Source organism: Nansenia antarctica (genome assembly GCF_963989245.1).
Source record: "Nansenia antarctica genome assembly, chromosome: 18".
Classification (NCBI taxonomy): domain Eukaryota; kingdom Metazoa; phylum Chordata; class Actinopteri; order Argentiniformes; family Microstomatidae; genus Nansenia; species Nansenia antarctica.
In genome coordinates, this window is record NC_137691.1 from 18,179,196 (window position 1) to 18,197,908 (window position 18,713).

Sequence of the window (18,713 nt, forward strand, 5' to 3'; positions counted from 1 at the left end):
TCTGTCATAAAAGAGAATGCACTGAAAGGTGACAGCTGTGGTTGTGTGAACATTGCATGACTGTGTTCTCCGTCTGTTCTGAACCCGTCTCTCTACCCTGGTCTTGTTACTATGGCATCTCTCCCTTATGTAAAGCGATGTTCCACAGCGAATAGATTCTATTCTGTCGTTGCTGAGTGCCCATTACATTACATGCAATATTGTTTCTTCCACCGAGGCCGGGGAGGCGCTAAGGAACCTCGCACTCTCTCAGGCAAACAAGGACTGCGTTCGTCAATTCGCTCTGTATGCGCCGGAGCGCACACTGGATCCAACGTCATAAAGGGACCAAGTCATTTGATTGGACAAGAGGCATTCTACGAGTGCGGCTCAGATTTCCAGAGCGAGTTTACGAACGCACCCAGCGTCACAGGCAACCGATGTGTCACTCCACAGATCTGGTTGACTACGGAGCTCACTCCCGCTAGACTATGATTATACCGCCAGTCGTGACTATTTCTATATTTAATCTATCAAAGCCAATTTAATCTACGTTGATTTTATATGTTGGTTTTGTAGACGCTATTATTTTTATATATATATATACTTATATTTATTATTCCAGCGTCTTTGAGCCTCGGAAAAGCGCTATATAAATTCAATGAATTATTATTATTATTATTATTATTATTATTATTATTATTATTATTTCCAGTAGTCGGGATGTCGCTTGTCGCCGTGGTTCTGGCTCTGGTCCTCTCCGTGGCTCTCTCCGCCTGGCCGGGTAAGATGATCTCAGCTGCTTGGGTTTGTGTTCTAGGCCGCACCAGGCGTCAACATTACTGGAAACAATTTATTTGCATGTCTTATTTATGATTGTTGTTCCATCTGTGATCGGTGCATTTCTGCAATCGAATGCGCTCAGAATGTTATAATGTTACAACCTGATGTGGTAGAACGTTCTGCGCGGGGTGTGACGTCATGTCATCATGGATCTGTTGTGTTGTTGTTTTCTATTTCGGGTAAGCCTCCAAGGCACTAATATGATTTATGTAAATATCAGCCTTTATGTACTGGATGTTTTATATATGCAGAGTGCACTGTCAAGACAGATATCTATTGCAAATGTGTACATTTTGTTTGTGTACATTTTGTTTATGATATTATATTATAATTTCACTCAGAACATTATGTTTCATTACATAGGGCTAAATACAGTAATTTAAATATCACCCGATATCTAGGCAACAACATCACATTGGCACCAAATAGTGCAGGGTCACAGAACAGATCACCTTACTTTTATTAGATAGAGTAACAACTTTGGAGTTTAAGAACTAAAAGTTGCTATGTTGTACTGATCAGGAATTTACCTAATTCACTTGACTTAGGCTATTATATTATTACACTGTGAAAGTAATGCATCTGTAGTCCCATGGTCCAGAATGAATTGGCATTAACTGGCGCTGTAGGGGTGTGGACCTAATCCTAATTCACACTACAGGGTCTGAAGCGAGTGAAGCTGAGCTGTACTGGGCTGGCCTAGTTACGCATCCACCATAGTTGCTGAAACGGTGCTGGAAAGGCCAAAGTGAAAAGAAAATATCTGAGCCAGCACAGTATGATTCTGGTTGTGCCCTTTAATGTGTGAAGCCGTTTACATGCAGGTGGCCTACAATGACCTACATTAGCAAGTCTAGTATAGATAACTTGAAAGTAGCTCACTTTTCTATTTGAATGGATTTTTCTTTACTCAAAGAGTGACTATGTGGTTCTCTGAGCTGTATATGCAGTAGGCCTAGCTGTGAGTGTTTCTAAATCCATTCAAACCCAAGGCGTCTGGGGAGCTTGGATGCTTAACACACAAACGTCGACCATGTCATCGCAGGGTTCCTGGTTCGATTCCGTCCGTGGAGATATCCTGCATGTCATCCCTTCTCTCTCTCTCTCTCACCCACCCATCCTTCCTGTCAAATCTCTACTGTCTCTATCGCAAAAAAAGAGAAAAATACGAGTGGGACTTCCCCACTCAGAAAAAATACCTTTAAAACCCTCCTTTAATCATCTTTCCAACATGGCTGTGACTTGCATGTTGCTTTGGTCAGAAACAAATGTAAGACTACAAAATGCAAAGAGATTTTAAGGTACAATATACATTTATGGTAGATTTTTAGATAAGAGCTTGACCAAGATCCAGTGTAATCCTAGATCAAAACACCACTTACAGGCTCTTGCCTCTCCATAAATGGAGAGAGTGAGTGAAACCAGCCTCTATAACTGTATCCTATTCCCTTTTTCATTGTGTGTGTGTGTGATTGTGTGTGTGTGTGCGTGTGTGTGTGTCCGCGCACAGCGAGTGCCAATGAGGACTGCTTGTGGTACGTTGATAAGAATGGCACCTGGCACAACGGCTTCGACTGTGCCCTCATCACGTTCTGCTGTGGGAACTGCCACAAGCGTTACTGCTGTCTGGACGCCTTCAAGATGATCACCGAGAGGGAGCAGAAACGCTGCATGTTCTTCGAATTCAGGTGTGTGTGGGTGGGTGTCGGTGCATGGTTGTTAGTCCAGGACTAGGCTTAATCTGTGAGAAACTAGCCAGATACAGTAAGAGGATATTAGGGTCAATAGGCTTATTCTGTGGAGGCTTTGAGGAGAGGTCTTTACCACCCCTCTCTCTCTCTCTCTCTCCTAGCCCCACCACGTTGGCCGGCATAGCTTCCTCCATCCTGCTGTTTGTGGCGATCATCGCTACCATGGTGTGCTGCTTCATGTGCTCCTGTTGCTACCTGTACCAGCAACGACAGCAGCGGGGCAGGTCTCCCTATGACGGCAACACATATGGTAGGCCTACTACACACTTGTTCACACACTCACACACACACACACGACGCACATCCAGTGATTTTTTATCAATACCAAGACAGGGAGAGATTCATGGTCGTTATTAAATCCATGTTGACTGATAATGAAACTGTGTGTTATTTCAGCCCAGCAAATCCCGATGGCCAGCTTCCCTGTGGAGCCCATGTACGATGCCTATGGGAAACCCCTGGCCCTAGGACATGCTGAGTTTCAGCACCCTGGCTACCCAATGGCACCTCAGTACCCTGGGATGCCCCAGCCGTACCCCATGGTGCATCCAGGCCCTTACCCCCCGTACCCCATGGCAGACCCAGGGTTCAGTCAGGGAGGTAAGAGAATAACCTGTTATTCCTGATGTTGGCGTGATGTTGATACTTTATTAATCCAGACCAGTCCCATTGAAATAGGAATCTATTTTTCAAGGGAGCCCTGGCACCATATAGAAGTATTATAGATATATTGGGCTGATATAGTATATACAGTACATACTGTATATTGTCTGATAATGTGTTCTAGAATGAAATTGACTTCCTGGGCGTTGTGTGTTGCAGCCCCCCCACCCTACTCCCCACGACAGTATCCCGGTCTCTGATGAAACAGCATCCTGAACCACACACTCTGCGAGAGAGAGAGAGAGAGAGAGAGAGAGAGAGAGAGAGAGAGAGAGAGAGAGAGAGAGAGAGAGAGAGAGAGAGAGAGAGAGAGAGAGAGAGAGAGAGAGAGAGAGAGAGAGAGAGAGAGAGAGAGAGAGAGAGAGAGAGAGAGAGAGAGAGAGAGAGAGAGAGAGAGAGAGAGAGAGAGAGAGAGAGAGAGAGAGAGAGAGAGAGAGAGAGAGAGAGAGAGAGAGAGAGAGAGAGAGAGAGAGAGAGAGAGAGAGAGAGAGAGAGAGAGAGAGAGAGAGAGAGAGAGAGAGAGTTAAGAGGAGAAGGCAGTAGCTTGTTAGCTATCCTCGTGGTTTGGCTGTGGAAAAGATCACCAGAGGCACTTTAGTTTTGTTTATTAATTCATATGTCCTTCGTGGAACAGAGCATGAATTGAATCAGATTCCTCTGATAGTCTGAACCTGATTCCTGATGACAGTTCTAATGTGGACATGTCACACCACCCTGAGTGAGGTAAACCGTCGTTACCATCGTTACCAACCTCCTCTCATATTACCCTGACTGACACACATCCACCACAACAAGTGTTCAGTTACCCACGTCCACCTTCTACAAGGTCATATGTTTCCTTTGATATGCACTTTCCTCTAAGAAATGTGACTTTATGAATGGGCAATAGTCTCTTTGTAGGTTTGCTTGCGTTAATCTGATAGTGGGCGCAAAGGAAAGAGATAACGGTGATAATGTTTGTGTGAGCGGGATGGTTCACTGTGCATTATTATTATGTGTTGTTTATATCAAGCCTGGATGAGCAGACAGATTGATGGCGCCTGGCAGCCCTCACTGCTAGTTAACATACTGAGAGTAACCTATTAGGCAGATTGATCTCTGCTTGTCTTCCGTTATCAGGGTTTCCGCGGATCCTTAAAAAGTCTTAAAAAGTCTTAAATTCATGTATATAAAATTAATGCCTTAAAATGTCTTAAATTCATTACAAATGTCTTAAACTGGTCTTAAATACTTTACCCAAACGTCTTAAAATTGTCGGGGCAGGACTATTTAATTTTACTTTTTCTCGCGGCATTTTTCTATTGAGCAAACGTTTAATTTCATTGAGTAGCGCGCAGACTCCTCCCCCTTGCGTTCCTTTGGTTATAGTCAGCTGCAGTGCTTGCTACTTAGCATTAGCCAGTCTGCGAGATGGGGAAGTGCAAGTTCAACGAGAGGTGGCTTGACGACAGAAGATTTTGCGATTGGCTTAAGTCCACCGGCTACCCAGAAGAAGCAAGATGCACTGTGTGTAGGAAAACATTCAAACTCGGCACCATGGGCATTAAGGCGGTTGAGAGCCACCTAAAAAGCGAGAGGCATAAAACGGCTGCTAAGGGCCAACAGCAGACGCCAGGAATCTCCCAGTTCTGCGTGTCTGCCCCGGGCTCAGCGCCCCAGACAACGGCTGCCGCTGCTAGCAGCACTGCTAGCGATCTCAGAGCAACGTTTGGTGGAACACCTACACTGAAATCGGAGATTGTGTGGGTTCTCAATACAGTGGTAAAGCACCAGTCCTACTCCTCCAACGAGGGGATTGGAGATATCTTTCGGATTATGTTTCCCGACTCCCAAATCGCCACTACATTTGCTTGTGGAAAGGACAAGGCGTCATACATAATACGTTTCGGATTAGCTCCTTACGTCAGAAACGAGCTGATCGCGAATGTGAACGAGTCAGTTTTTGTTCTAATGTTTGACGAGAGTTTGAATCATGCCACAAAAAACAAGCAACTCGACGTGCACGTGCGGTATTGGGTCGGCGATCAAGTGGAGTCGCGTTACCTGGGCTCGCAGTTCATGGGACACGCTAAAGCTCAAGATTTACTGCAACACTTCAAGGTAAGTGCATTTTGTCAATGACAAAGTATTAGCTTTACATTAATTTTGGCAGATACTGGCAATGTCATGTAGATTCAGTATAATAGTAGGCGTACCATAGGGAATGATGCGGTGTAGTCTAGTCATTTCCACGTTATAGAGAGCCACAGAGAGGGAGAGGGGACGCGGGAGCGGGCGGGGGGATGGTGGGGAGAGAGAGTATCTAAGGGCGTAGGGAGAGGGAGTAGATGGATGAGTTATAGTTTGTTAACTGAGGATGTGTGCAGACAGAATGTTAAAGTACATTGAACCATTGGCAATCATGCTATTATTATTGTTATTATAATCATCATTATCATCATCATTTATTATTATTGTTATTATTCTCATCATATTCATGTCATTCTCAGGAGTGTGTGGAGAGACTGAACCTGAGGAACATGGTGTCCATCTCCATGGATGGACCCAATGTTAACTGGAAGTTTCTGGAGCTTCTACAGCAAGAGCATGCTGAGCAGTATGGTGGTGCCCAGCTGGTTGTTGTGGGTAGCTGTGGGCTCCATACCCTACACAACGCATTCAAGTGTGGATTCTCCATGTGGCAACTGGAGAAGGTAAGATGATTATAACTATGAGAAGTAATCTTTCATTTGTCCCACAAGGCAAATTGGAATATTACAGCAAGTGGACACTTGACAGGATTTAAAGAGAGCATGAATTTACAGATGTTTCATACTATTAACTCCTAAGTTATTTTTCTAAGGGTTTATGCAATCAAAAGTGTCTGCACACATTATGTGTACAGTTCAGTCATTCTGTCAGTTTAGTTCTGGTATGTGTCTGTGTGTGTGTGGTCTACTGGGGAGCGCTGCTGGTTGAGCAGTCTGATAGGGCAGTGAGGAAGGACCTGCAGTATTGCTCCCTTACACACTTTGTGTCATTCCCCATGAGAGATGATGGCTAATTCAGCATTCTCCTCTCTCCCACCAAGGTGTTGAGAGCAATGCACTTTGTTTTCCACAATACACCAGCGAGGAGGGATGACTTCATTGCCCTCACCAAATCCTCAGTCTTCCCATTACCATTCTGTGGCCATCGGTGGATTGAGAACCTGCCAGTTGTGGAGAGGGCTATAGAGGTAATTAAAATCTTGATTTATATAGCACCTTTCTAAACAAAGTTACAAGGTGCTGCACAATGTATGATAAAATAGACATGCATGATAAAATAATACATACACATGGTGGAATTAAAGGTATGGCCATCACTGGTGAAGTATGTGGATGTAGTGAAGACAAAAAAGTTGCCAAACCCTGGGACAGCGTCATTTGACACCATCGAAGCAGCCCAGCGAGATCCGCTCATCTTGCCCAAGCTACAGTTCTTCATGGCCATCTCAAGGACCTTCACTCCCTTTCTCACAAAGTACCAGACTGACACACCAGTCATGCCATTCCTTGGCAAAGATTTGGCTGACTTGTCCAAGGTAATCAAATTAATAATGAACAATCAACAACAAAAGCAAAACAAGTTGAGTGTGTGTGGGCATGCTGAATGTGTGTGTGAGCAGGGAGAAATGGCAGATGCTACTGGGTGGCTTGATTAATTAAACTCGTCCTTAGTCAATACATAAAATTACTGAAAGATTATGTTTTGGCTAAGTAAAGGTTACTTATCATACTGTTATTGATATATTGCATATGTGATATGATATTATTTTAAATAACTATATAGAAATGCATTTCATGGTTAATGTGGTTATCAAAGGTACTTGCTTTACAATCATCATGCATTTTCTTGTTACCCTTTCAGAGTGTGCTGAGGCGTTTCGTCAAGAGGGAGCATCTCAATGACATCACTCCACTGCAGCTGGTCAGGCTGGATGTCGCTGATCAGAAGAGCTGGGTCAACCCGAAGGAAGCCGACATAGGCCTGGGTGCTGAGGCAGCCCTCAAGGTAATTTAGATGTATTACTTAACTTTATATCAAATGATGGTCCATATACAGGCAGGAGAGAATACTGTGTTAGGCCATTCAGTTGTATTTAAAACACATTACCCATCTGTCAGGACCTCCAGAGAAAGGGGACCGTAGGGGAGCTCACTGCCCTAGAGTTTAGGAAGGACTGCATGACGGGTATGTCAAATATCCTAAAGAAAGTCCAGGACAGGAGCCCCCTGAAGTACCCCATCGTGAGACAGATGGCATGTCTGGACCCCACAGTCATGTACGCCAACCCAGACGGATGCCAGGGAAGAATGAAAAGTCTAGTGCAGAAGTTACTGCAAGACAAGCAGTTGTCTGGAGGTGTCTCTGCTGGTATGAATAGTTAATAGAAAAGCTGGAAATGTTGTCCCTGATTATTAGCCAATGGACAATTGGACATAAGCCTGTCTGCTAATCAGGATTAATCATGTAAATAATATTTCACATATTTCCTTTCATCTGTTTTGTTATAGGTGATGTGATTATCCAACAGTTTGGGAACTTCCTGTCTGTTGAGGCTAAAAACGAGCACTTCCTGTCCTTCCGGCCCATGGAAACCAGGCTTGACGTGTTCCTGCATGGCTACCTCAGCCAACCCTACCCTGAGCTCTGGGGTTTCTGTCAGAAGCTTCTTCTCCTATCCCATGGGCAGGCGACAGTCGAGAGAGGCTTCTCCATTAACAAGGAGGTGGAGACCGTTAACATTCAGGAGGACACTGTCATTGCCCAGAGACTGGTCTGTGACTATGTTGCAGTTTGTGGGGGGGTTGCCAATGTCCCTCTCACCAAGGAGCTGCTAACTTCGGTGGGATCAGCAAGGTCAAAGTACAGAGAACACCTAGACCTGGAGAAGAGGAAGAGGCAAAGCGCTGCACAAGGGCAGAAAAGAAAAGCAGCAGAAGAGCACATCATCGAGCTGAAAAGGAAGAAGCAAACTCTTCTAGTGGTATCTGATTCTCTGGAGAAGGATGCAGACAAGTTTGCTGAGCAAGCTGAGGGGAAGTCCGGCACCTTGATGGCTCAGCTCATCACAAAGTCTAACGTCCTCAGGAAGAGATACAAAGAAAAAATGTGTGATTTGAAAAAAATAGAGGCAGAACTGGAGAGTAAGGCCACAGAATTGAGGCTCATGCCGTGAGTGTGTTAAGTAGATGGGGTTTTTTTGTTAGATGTTTCCGACCAACTAATTGCACTTTTAATTTAATTAAGTTATTGAACCAGAGCTTTTATGTTCAATAAACAAAACAAGTAAACTTGAATGAGTCTCATTGATTGACATGCTATGCTTGTATTGTAGTACAGTGGAATCCCCTAACCATCGCATATATATATTTTTTCGGTCTTAAATTCCATTTAAAGTGGCATTAAAAAGGTCTTAAAAAGTCTTAAATTGAACTTGCTGAAACCTGCAGAAACCCTGGTTATTGAGTAACGTTAACTTTATTCATATTAAAATGTCAGTTACTGTTCCTCTCTCTCCATCCGTCCATCCTCATCTGGTCTTAGTTATTACGTCATTATGCCGAGTTGTCAGTAAGAATTGTATTTATTAGATCGCCATGTAAATATTTGTTTTCTGTAAACAAATCAGGCCAATGAATTTGCAGCTCAATGCTGCCTGATTTGGATAATATGTCATTATGAATTTCAAGAATAACTATTTTAAAAACTTATTTTCTAAATAAATTACAGCTTGATATTTTATCATATACATCTATATTGTAAGGATTTACAATGTTTAAGACTTATGATCATTGTAATATACTGGAGCCACTTTTTAATACTGTTTACCATTGAATGGTTTTAGCACTACTTCTTTATTGTATCTCTGAGCCATTATCGTGCCCCTTGTAAGATGTTTGCATTGTAGAACATGATGTGTTGTACAGTAGCTCTGTTCTACTCATAGGTGACGCATGGAACAGGGCATCTGGGTCAAACGTGTTGCATAAGGTCACAGTCTATGCTACCTTCACTGAGATTCTAGATGCATCTTTTTCAGTTGTAAACTCTAGTAAGTGAAACACATGAAGATGCCCAAGAGAAGAGTGAGTTTTATTTACAGGGGAATGATAAAAGTGAACCAATCATGCAATTCTTCGTGTCCAATTACTGTATCTTTTTTAAAGGTCTCGACATTTAAACAGTGAATTACTAGTTTTTCTTAAAAGACATTGTTATTATTTTACAACTTGAATTGGCTTACTTCGATAATTATTGTGTGTATGTATTATGTACATGCGGCAATTATTAACCCTACGTACAGTATTTAGTTGAAAACTGGAGCTTTTTACTGGAACTGCTGACAAGAGATTGAAGTACGTTTGCTTAATGGCATTTTCCTTAATCTGAATTTTTGGGTATTTTGTTTTGTTTTGGTAAATCAAAAATCAAATGTCTTTTCTTACAACAGGATTTGGCTTTACAGTTGTCTATTGCTAAATGGATGACATTGTAATATAATAAGTGCTATGTTTTTTCTAATAAAGTATAACTTTGGGATGTAAAACACTGTCATTTATTATGTCTTTAATTATATTGCACTATAGTATCAGCCATTTAATTATATAGTACCATAAATTGTAGAGGCTTTCGTGAGAATGTGTTGTCACTATTTTGGCCTCTAGATGTCCCTATTTTCAGACCATCATGCTAAGATTGTTCTGAAAGTCATGGTAGTCAATTATCTTTTTGATCTCATTCCATACAGAGCATACAATTCATCTGTGTTATCCTTTTATTTTGCACTTTATACACATGCACATGCAAGTGTAGTCTTATAGTACACATGATAGAGTTGGTTCTGTAATGCCTTGCAGTAACATGGTAATAGAATGTATATATCGCCTATTACACATTTCATTGCCTATTTCACATTTCACAGACTTCCCCAGCTGTAAGATGACTGCTTATTCAGTTATGTAATAACAACACCTCTAGGAAAATGACATCTTTCTAAACAACAAATTACATTTGTAATTATTTAAAAAAATAAAAATAAAGGTTTGCTGTTAATAAGTTTGCATTCACTGAACACCTACAACTTCTAAAAGTGGTAAGTGGTGTAATAGTGGAAAGGTCTCACTGTGTAATGCCACGCTTTGGCATTTCTGTAAACCTGAGCCCTTCCCATTGCCTTTAAAGGCCTATGTACCCTGGTCTAAATATGGACATGCAGTTTCACAGGATTCCAAGGAATGTCAGAGGCTCACAGAGAGACCACTTTGATGATAGGCTGATGCACTCCATACTGGTACCCCCACTGCAACGCAGCTGTGACTCCAGCCTCTGCGGCAGGATTGATGCTTCTGCTGGGCTCTGGGTGAGCAGCTAGGATATCATCTTTGGCTTATGGGAGTACTTTACAGGAAGAAAGCAAGCACATCATTTTAAAGGGGGATATCACAACTCTCAAAAAAGCTCTCCGTTCAAGGTTCCCTAGGGGGTTCTCCTTCAAGGTTCTCTAGCTAGCCCGAGGCCAGTCATGTCCAGGAGGAAGGTACGGGGGCTCACGCGGACGGGTCGGCAGGTGAGCGAGGACCCTGACCTGGACAACCTGCTGTCCAACCTGTCAGCTGAGGACCTGGAGGAGCTGGAGAAGGAGGTGGTGGCCGCACCACCGGACCTGGAGCGCAACGAGGGGTACACACAGTCTCAGCCCGCCACTAACCATAATAACCGGGATGTTAAGCTGCGGGACCCCCAGGACCGTGACACCAAGAAGCTCAGCCAAAGAGAACGGTCATTTGAGGTATGATCAAATGATGATGGGGGGAGGGGGGGGGGGGGGGGGGATCTGGATTGTTTTAGGTAACATAACATGTAACATAATTGGTGGATTTATGATCATACTGTTTACTATATCAAGATGTTCAGCAGCAGAGCTGAACTCGAATCATGTTTATTAGTTGAATTCCACAGTGTCTGCTGGTCGATGGATAGATCCTTCAGTCCTCCTAGCGCAGATGCAATAGTGATACTATTTTTGTTACATTCAGGATGATCAACCTCACTCTATCAGCTCATAAATCACGGTCCACCACAGTGTCCAACCACATGTCGCTTCTATGCCAGGAAAAACATATTTGTCTATTCCCCTCTGGGGTGCAGAACAACCACTCTACATTCTTCCCTCTCTCTTTTCATAAACAGAATAAAGTCTTCAAAACATATTTATGAAAAAAAAATGAAACTCAGGGAGGTTAGACTCCGTGTTGTACGATATAGGTTTTTGTTGACAGCTTTTTGACGTGCGGCCCACCTGACGGGGGTGGGGGCGAGCCAGGAGTTAGGGTTAGCGAGCCAGGAGTTAGCCGTTGGATGTGTTTAAGAAAAGGCACTTCAGAGAGGACGGGGCCTAGACTCTGTGGAGGTTCTTAATCCCGGCTTGATGGAATTCCTTGGTTGATTGCTCCTATGCTCACTGCCTTTTAAGGACACATCTGCCCGGGCTGGAAACCTCACACAGCAATAACAGATGGGGCGCTCACACAAATCAAACACTTAGCTGAGCTACTCTGCTTCGAATGTATTTCTGCACTATAAAATGGTTCCCTGGGGAGGGGGGGGGGGGGGGTTGTTGTAAATGCACCATATCTAAAGTTTACACGACATGCTTCGATATTATATCATATCTTACATAACCCAGAATGGGATAGGGAGAACATGTTTTGCTTAATTTAGGCATGGAGTGCAACAAGCCATGAGAATTTCGACTGCCCTAGTAGAAATGATGGCATGACATTTAAAATAAACAAACAGAAAAATCATATAACAGCCAAGGCATGCAGGGTCATATAATGGACCAGTGGGGGCTGGGAGGATGGGCTCATTGTAATCCATGGAATGGAATGAGGAATGGTATCAAACACATGTGATAATTCCTCATTCCATTACGTGCATTACAATGAGACCATCCTGCGATTTCTACCTCTGTAAGCCTCCCCTGTTAAACTTGTGTAGCTTGTGTTTTGTGCATTTAAACAAAAATAATGATATATATTATTATTATTGTATAGGGAGAACCCAAGAAGGAGACGAGGAAGCAGGAGTACCTTCGGAAGATGGGCCTGAGTCAGGAAGGGACGGACGACGGGATCCAAGTGTCTCCAAGTGTCTCGTCTGACCAAGAGAACAAGATGGAGGACAGAAACAACAAGGGACCAGGGACCAGCTCTAAAGAGGACAGAGCGAGCACATCCTATCGATCCAGGAGAGTCGAGAGCAAGGACAATGAGGTGAAAGAGGAGATGAAAGAGAAAGAGAGTAACGAGTACAGTAAGCTGAAGGAGAAACGAGAGAATAGGGAGAGTACCAGTAGTAAGACGAGAGATATGATCCTCAAGTTACAGGAGAAAAAGGAGGACAGCAGAGAGAAAGAGAGAAAAGACAGAGAAGACAGTAGGAAAAGTGTGGACAGCAGCAAAACGAAGGGGCTTATTTCCAAGCTAAAAGAGAAAGATGACAAGGAGAAAGATAGAAAAGAGGATGTGAAGAAAAGAGAGGAGAACAAGGCAAGGGGACTTGTGTCCAAGATGGTTGAAAAGCAAAGTCAGATCCCAGAGTGTAAAACAGAAGATAAGAAGACTAACGCAGAGGAGAAGTCTGACCTGCAAGTTGAGAGACAAATGTCTAATGAGAAGGAGAGTGAAGGTGAAAAGACAGCGGAGAAAAAAGACAGTAAAGAGAAGGAGAGAGAGACGAAACAGAAGGAAAATGGGAAAGAAGACGAGAAGACTGTAAACGAAGCAGGAACAGAAAAGAAAAGGGAAAAAGAGGAGAACAAAGGAAAAGACACAAACGAAGGGTTAACATCCAGCAAGAGTGAAGAACTTGGAAACTGCGTCCAGACAAAAGACACACCCATAAAGAAGACCAAAGAGGAGGAGGAGGACGACGAAGACGCCAGCATGTTTGATGAGCTCATGGAGCAGGTACGCAGCAACGACCCCTCTTTGTTAGAGCTCAACGTCAACAACTCCGAGGTCATCAAGACAAAAACACTCATCCAGTTCGCGGAGGTCTTGCACAACAACAGCCACATTAAGACCCTCGCCTTTGCCAACTGCCGCGCCGACGACCACGTGGCCTACGCCATCGCGGGAACCCTGCGCAGCAACAAGACCCTCACCAGCATCAACCTAGACTCCAACCATCTGACTCCTAAGGGCATCATCGCCCTGATCCACGCCCTGCAGCACAACGCCACCCTCACGGAGCTGCGCTTCCACAACCAGCGGCACATCTGCGGAGGCAAGACGGAGATGGAGATGACCAAAGTGCTGAAGGACAACACCACCCTCCTGAAGCTGGGCTACCACTTTGAGCTGGCCGGCCCGCGCATGACCATGACCAACATCCTGAGTCGGAATATGGACCGGCAGAGACAGAAACGTCTACAGGAGCAGAAGCTGGCCCAGGCCAATGGGGGGGGGGATAAGAAGGGGGCGCTAGAGGTTCCCAAGACTGGTAAGGGCTTCCTGAGGGGCTCGCCCAGGGCCTCCCCCAAACCCTCCCCTCACCCCTCACCCATGCCGTCGCCAAAGCTTACTCCCAAGAGGGCGAGTGGAGGAGGACCAGGAGGTGGACCCCCACCACCCCCACCTCCCCCTGGGGCGCCCCCACCACCCCCTCCCCCCATGCTGGATATAGACTCCCTGCGGAACACTCTGACGCCTGTATCAAAGAGGAAGATAGGTGATAAAGAAGGAAGCGCATCCGGTGGTAAGAGGGACCAACTGCTGGCCTCCATTAGGGCTGGCAATTCGGTACAATTGAAGAAGGTAAGATGGGGGCACGGGCCAGTCTCTGATCATGGAGAAAGTTGGTGTGCTGATTGTGTTTCTTTTTTTTGTAAGATTTTATTTTCCATTTTCTTTTTACACAAAACATTATACACACATTACTTGACAAACATCACAATACATCACAACTTGACAAACATCACAACACATCTCAAATTGACATACATCACAATGCATCACAGCTTGACATACCTCACAACACATCACAACTTGACATACATCACCACACATCACAGCTTGACATACATCACAACACATCACAACTTGACATACATCACCACACATCACAGCTTGACATACATCACAACACATCACAACTTGACATACATCACAACACATCACAACTTGACATACATCACAACACATCACAACTTGACATACATCACAACACATCCTAACATCCCAAAGCCCCATATTTTTTTTTTAAACCGTCTAAAGTTTATCCCAGTTTACCCCCTATACTTATCTAACTAATAATTCTAATGCATAATCAAATTAATCTCTTAGTACTATGTTTCTTGCACTATCTTTACGTCTTAGCTAAGGCCTTCACTATCTCTCCCCATATCTTTTCAAACTGATCTTTCTTATTATTGTCTATGGCTAAATTATTCTCTATATTGGTATAATAAAGAATTTCGTTTTTCCATTGTTGTAGTGTTGGAGGTTTACTTGATTTCCAACTTCCAAGTATTCGTTTTTTAAATATAATTGATGAGTACATAATTATCCACCCCCTAGGGTATCTTACTGTGGCTACATCCTGGAAAAGACAGATTGAAGGATCAAATTTGAATCTTTCCTTATGTACCCCTGAGAGCCAATGTGCTGATTGTGTTTCTGATTATACATCTGATTGTGTGTACAATATATTCACCCACATTATTATGTGCACATTCATACGCTCATCCTTTTCTTTCGTTTGCAGGTTGCAGTACCAAAGCTCTTGCAGTAATCCCGTGGAAAAGAGAAGAAAAGGAAAGGAGGATGGAGGACGACAGACATCTCACAAGGATCAAAGCCCCGGCCGTCCCACACACTGATTCACCACTGTGCTGCGGGAGAGGCCTTGATAGGGCAAGAAGCTTAGAGTGAAACACGAGATTTCCTTTGGATGCACAGCCTCCATTAAGTTCTCAAACTATACACAGGACCACAGGGACACCATGGAGGAGGAGAGGTGTGCAGGGTTCTGATCTCTGCAGGAGGGTGCCCTGAGGTCCTAGTTGTCTCCCTTGTGTCCATTATTGTCGCTTGGCCTGTCATTTTGCACTAGATTATGAAGCTGTTCATGTGTTTGTTGATAAGTGTACGTGGTATGATGTGTGTAATGTGGGAGTGTGTGGTAACAATTAATAAGCAGTTACAATAGTTATTTTTAATTCTTATAAAACTTTAACTTTCATTTAAATATTGAAGTTATTTGATAGCTTATTTATTTGTGAAGAAGGAAACCGCCTCATGCTGTCACATGTCACTTGGAATTCTGCCCAAACAAAGTGGGAATTCTCTTATGGCGTAATATCAGGGAATTAAAGTTGGGTTTGACTTCAGCAATTCACACTTTCATAGTAAAAAACAATGGGGAGAGGAGATGGTTTGTAGAAATGTGTGTGTCATTGCCAAATCTCAAGACTGACATCTCAGGCAACGTTTAACACATAAAAAGCAACCTAGAATCCCAGTCTGTTTGAGAGACTCAGGATGGAAGTTCAGCCTTATCAGGAAGTAAGTATGGTCGCCCTAATAATATCTGTTTTGATTCTGTATTATTTCAGGTTGGACAATCTACTAAATGCCAAAGATAAACGCTCTTATGTAATTCTGCATGTCTTAACCCTATAGGGACTCAATTCCTGGCTTTTGTCAAAATGATAGAACAGCCTTGTTGACCTATGCCACACTTTAAATTGAAGGTCTTTTTTTAATTTGTACTCAATGTGATCATATTGTACAGAGCAGCATTCTGCTTATGTTATGTGGGTTGCTCTTTGTCATATTCGATTACACAAACATTACTTACAGAGCCTGTATACATATAATAAAAAATATATTTACAATGCAGGTGCAATGAAATACTCGAACTTGATTATGATAACTTCATTAATTCTGAAATATAAAGGGAAGTTGACTTTTATTAACAGAAAGATTCAGGAGTAGGCTGATACTGTATTCGTGCTCGTTTATAATGAAATGGACAATTCTATGTCTCATGCCAAGTATAAGTTGTCAAATAGATCCTAATAAAATGTTTGTGTACACATACAGAGCACTGACGAGTTCCTTGGCAACAGAGCGATGCTGGCCTAAAGCAGGATTGTGTATATAGTGTCAGTTTGACTCCCATTTCTGTACACATGGCTGGGGAACAAACACAGCTTAATGGAGTGTGACCTTTACATGGGTCGGGAACACGTCATGTTCAGGGCTGTATAGGACCTTACCAGTCTGTAATAACACTGTAGCCACACACGCGCACACACACACTCACACACACACATATACACACACACACACACACACACACACACACACACACACACACACACACACACACACACAGTGGGGGTTGAGTGGAATAACCACAGGCCAGTTTATGTCTGGATCAACCTCTGCATCCATGAAATGCCTATATTTGGTCATTTCTCAATGGAGACTTGCACTGCAATTCATTCCTTTCCCGTTCCTAATAATGGGAAGCTGGCCAGCGGTCTGTCTGGCGCTCACCATGAGCACTGATCTGAGATGGAGAAGGGGGGCAGGGGTCTGAATAGAGGAGATTGCTGAGTTCAATGCTCATTTGGGCTATTCCCCAAATCTAAGAAAATGATTGGGTTGTCTTAAATATAAGCTATACATATCATAACTTATGGGACCAATCGAAACTAGCGAATGAAAATATATGTCATAATAGGAACAGCAATATATCAAGAGGGAAAGGGAGGCCACAGAGAATAAATACATCGTTTGTCTGCTTTGTATTTAATTCACTTGACCTCTGACTGCAGTATTTATTTTAGATGGAGGTATCCACTGGGACGAGGCAGGTTCTCTCTGGGTAAAAGTAGGTCATGCACAAATATGTCCACAAGGGGCAGTAGTGAACAGAAAAGGGATTCTCAAAGATTGGATTAGTCACATGCCCAGATCCCTGACGATTAAAGCATCTGATTGGCTTTAGACTGAACTCCCTAACTCTGTACTTTAGTATGAACTCCCTAACTCTGTACTTTAGTATGAACTCCCTAACTCTGTACTTTAGTATGAACTCCCTAACTCTGTACTTCAGTATGAACTCCCTAACTCTGTACTTTAGTATGAACTCCCTAACTCTGTACTTTAGTATGAACTCCCTAACTCTGTACTTTAGTATGAACTCCCTAACTCTGTACTTTAGTATGAACTCCCTAACTCTGTACTTTAGTATGAACTCCCTAACTCTGTGCTTTAGTACCGACCTGTTTCTATTCTTAATTCCATCTCGAAACTTATGGAAAAAATAGTTTATGAACAGGTTGATAGGTACCTTACCGAAAAAAATCTGATGTGTGAATTTCAATCAGGATTCAGAACATCCCATTCCACTGACACATGCCTTCTCTATTTGAACGACCACATCAACCATGAGGTGGACTCGGGCAAGTACTGCGGCATGGTCATGCTGGACCTCCAGAAGGCCTTCGACACAGTAGATCACCACATATTGTTAGATAAACTGAAAGCAATTGGGTTCGATAGAACATCGGTGAGCTGGATGCAATCCTACTTAGAGGGGAGGGAACAGGTGGTTAGTGTGAACGGAACACTGTCCCCCCCCCTCCCAGTGACCTGCGGCGTTCCACAAGGAAGCATATTGGGACCTTTACTGTTCCTAATATATGTGAATGACATGTCATCAGCATGTGATTGCAATTTGTTCCTGTTCGCGGATGACTCGGCTCTGCTGGTCTCTGACAGGGACATATTGCAGGTGGAAAAAGCGCTAGGCACTGAACTGAGTAGAATCTGCATCTGGCTAGCTGACAATAAACTATCAATACACCTAGGTAAAACTGAAACCATCCTATACGGATCCCCATCTAAACTCAGAAAGGCTGTACATTTCAAAATAAAAGTGGGTAACATTAATATCACAAGAAAAGAGGATATTACATACCTGGGCTCCATCTTAGAGGCAAATCTTTCCGGAGATAAAATGGCAGCAAAAGTAATCAAAAAAGTGAACCATAGAACTAGATTCTTGTACAGGATATCCTCACTTTTCAGAAAAAACACACTGAGGACCCTATCAGGAGCTCTCATTCAATGTCACTTCGACTATGCCGTAACATCATGGTACTATAGAACCACAAAGGCCCAAAAAACAAGACTCCAGACAGCCCAAAATAAACTGGTAAGGCTTCTGCTAGGCCTCAACCCTTGGACACATCTAACCGCTGCTCATTTTTTGAGCCTTGATTGGCTACGAGTAGTTGACAGAGTGCAGCAGCTTGCACTGGGCCTGGTCTTCAAGATACGCTACACCACAAAGACACCCAAGTACCTGTCAACATACTTCCAAAAAGTGAACAACGTCCACACATACAATACCAGAGGAAGCTCCACGAAC

The 18,713-nt window shown here is 43.3% G+C and overlaps 3 protein-coding genes across 3 annotated transcripts; all 3 read left to right on the forward strand.

Moving 5' to 3' along the window:
• Nucleotides 1–702: 702 nt before the first annotated feature.
• On the forward strand, nt 703–3,436 carry shisa4 (shisa family member 4; the record flags this gene model as incomplete). Its single annotated transcript, XM_080548230.1, has 5 exons — nt 703–763; nt 2,333–2,510; nt 2,675–2,823; nt 2,970–3,173; nt 3,396–3,436. The coding sequence occupies 5 exons, from the start codon at nt 703–705 to the stop codon at nt 3,434–3,436; spliced, it is 633 nt and encodes a 210-aa protein (XP_080404356.1).
• Nucleotides 3,437–6,674: 3,238 nt separating this feature from the next.
• Nucleotides 6,675–8,658, forward strand: LOC308172903 (uncharacterized protein). The gene is made up of 4 exons (XM_080547863.1): nt 6,675–6,801; nt 7,128–7,271; nt 7,385–7,634; nt 7,775–8,658. The coding sequence occupies exons 1-4, from the start codon at nt 6,703–6,705 to the stop codon at nt 8,437–8,439; spliced, it is 1,158 nt and encodes a 385-aa protein (XP_080403989.1). The 5' UTR covers nt 6,675–6,702; the 3' UTR covers nt 8,440–8,658.
• A 2,127-nt stretch (nt 8,659–10,785) lies between these two features.
• Nucleotides 10,786–15,059, forward strand: lmod1b (leiomodin 1b (smooth muscle); the record flags this gene model as incomplete). The annotated part of the gene is made up of 3 exons (XM_080548016.1): nt 10,786–11,052; nt 12,320–14,083; nt 15,033–15,059. 3 exons carry the CDS (start codon nt 10,786–10,788, stop codon nt 15,057–15,059), a joined length of 2,058 nt encoding a protein of 685 aa, XP_080404142.1.
• Between the last annotated feature and the right edge of the window lie 3,654 nt (nt 15,060–18,713).

Bases quoted from the DNA above. Each gene is read 5' to 3' on its own strand.
- LOC308172903 (XM_080547863.1), top strand. From the start codon at position 6,703: ATGGCCATCTCAAGGACCTTCACTCCCTTTCTCACAAAGTACCAGACT. The intron at 6,802-7,127 runs GTAATCAAATTA...TTACCCTTTCAG, and splicing joins ATTTGGCTGACTTGTCCAAG to AGTGTGCTGAGGCGTTTCGT. The intron at 7,272-7,384 runs GTAATTTAGATG...CCCATCTGTCAG, and splicing joins GTGCTGAGGCAGCCCTCAAG to GACCTCCAGAGAAAGGGGAC.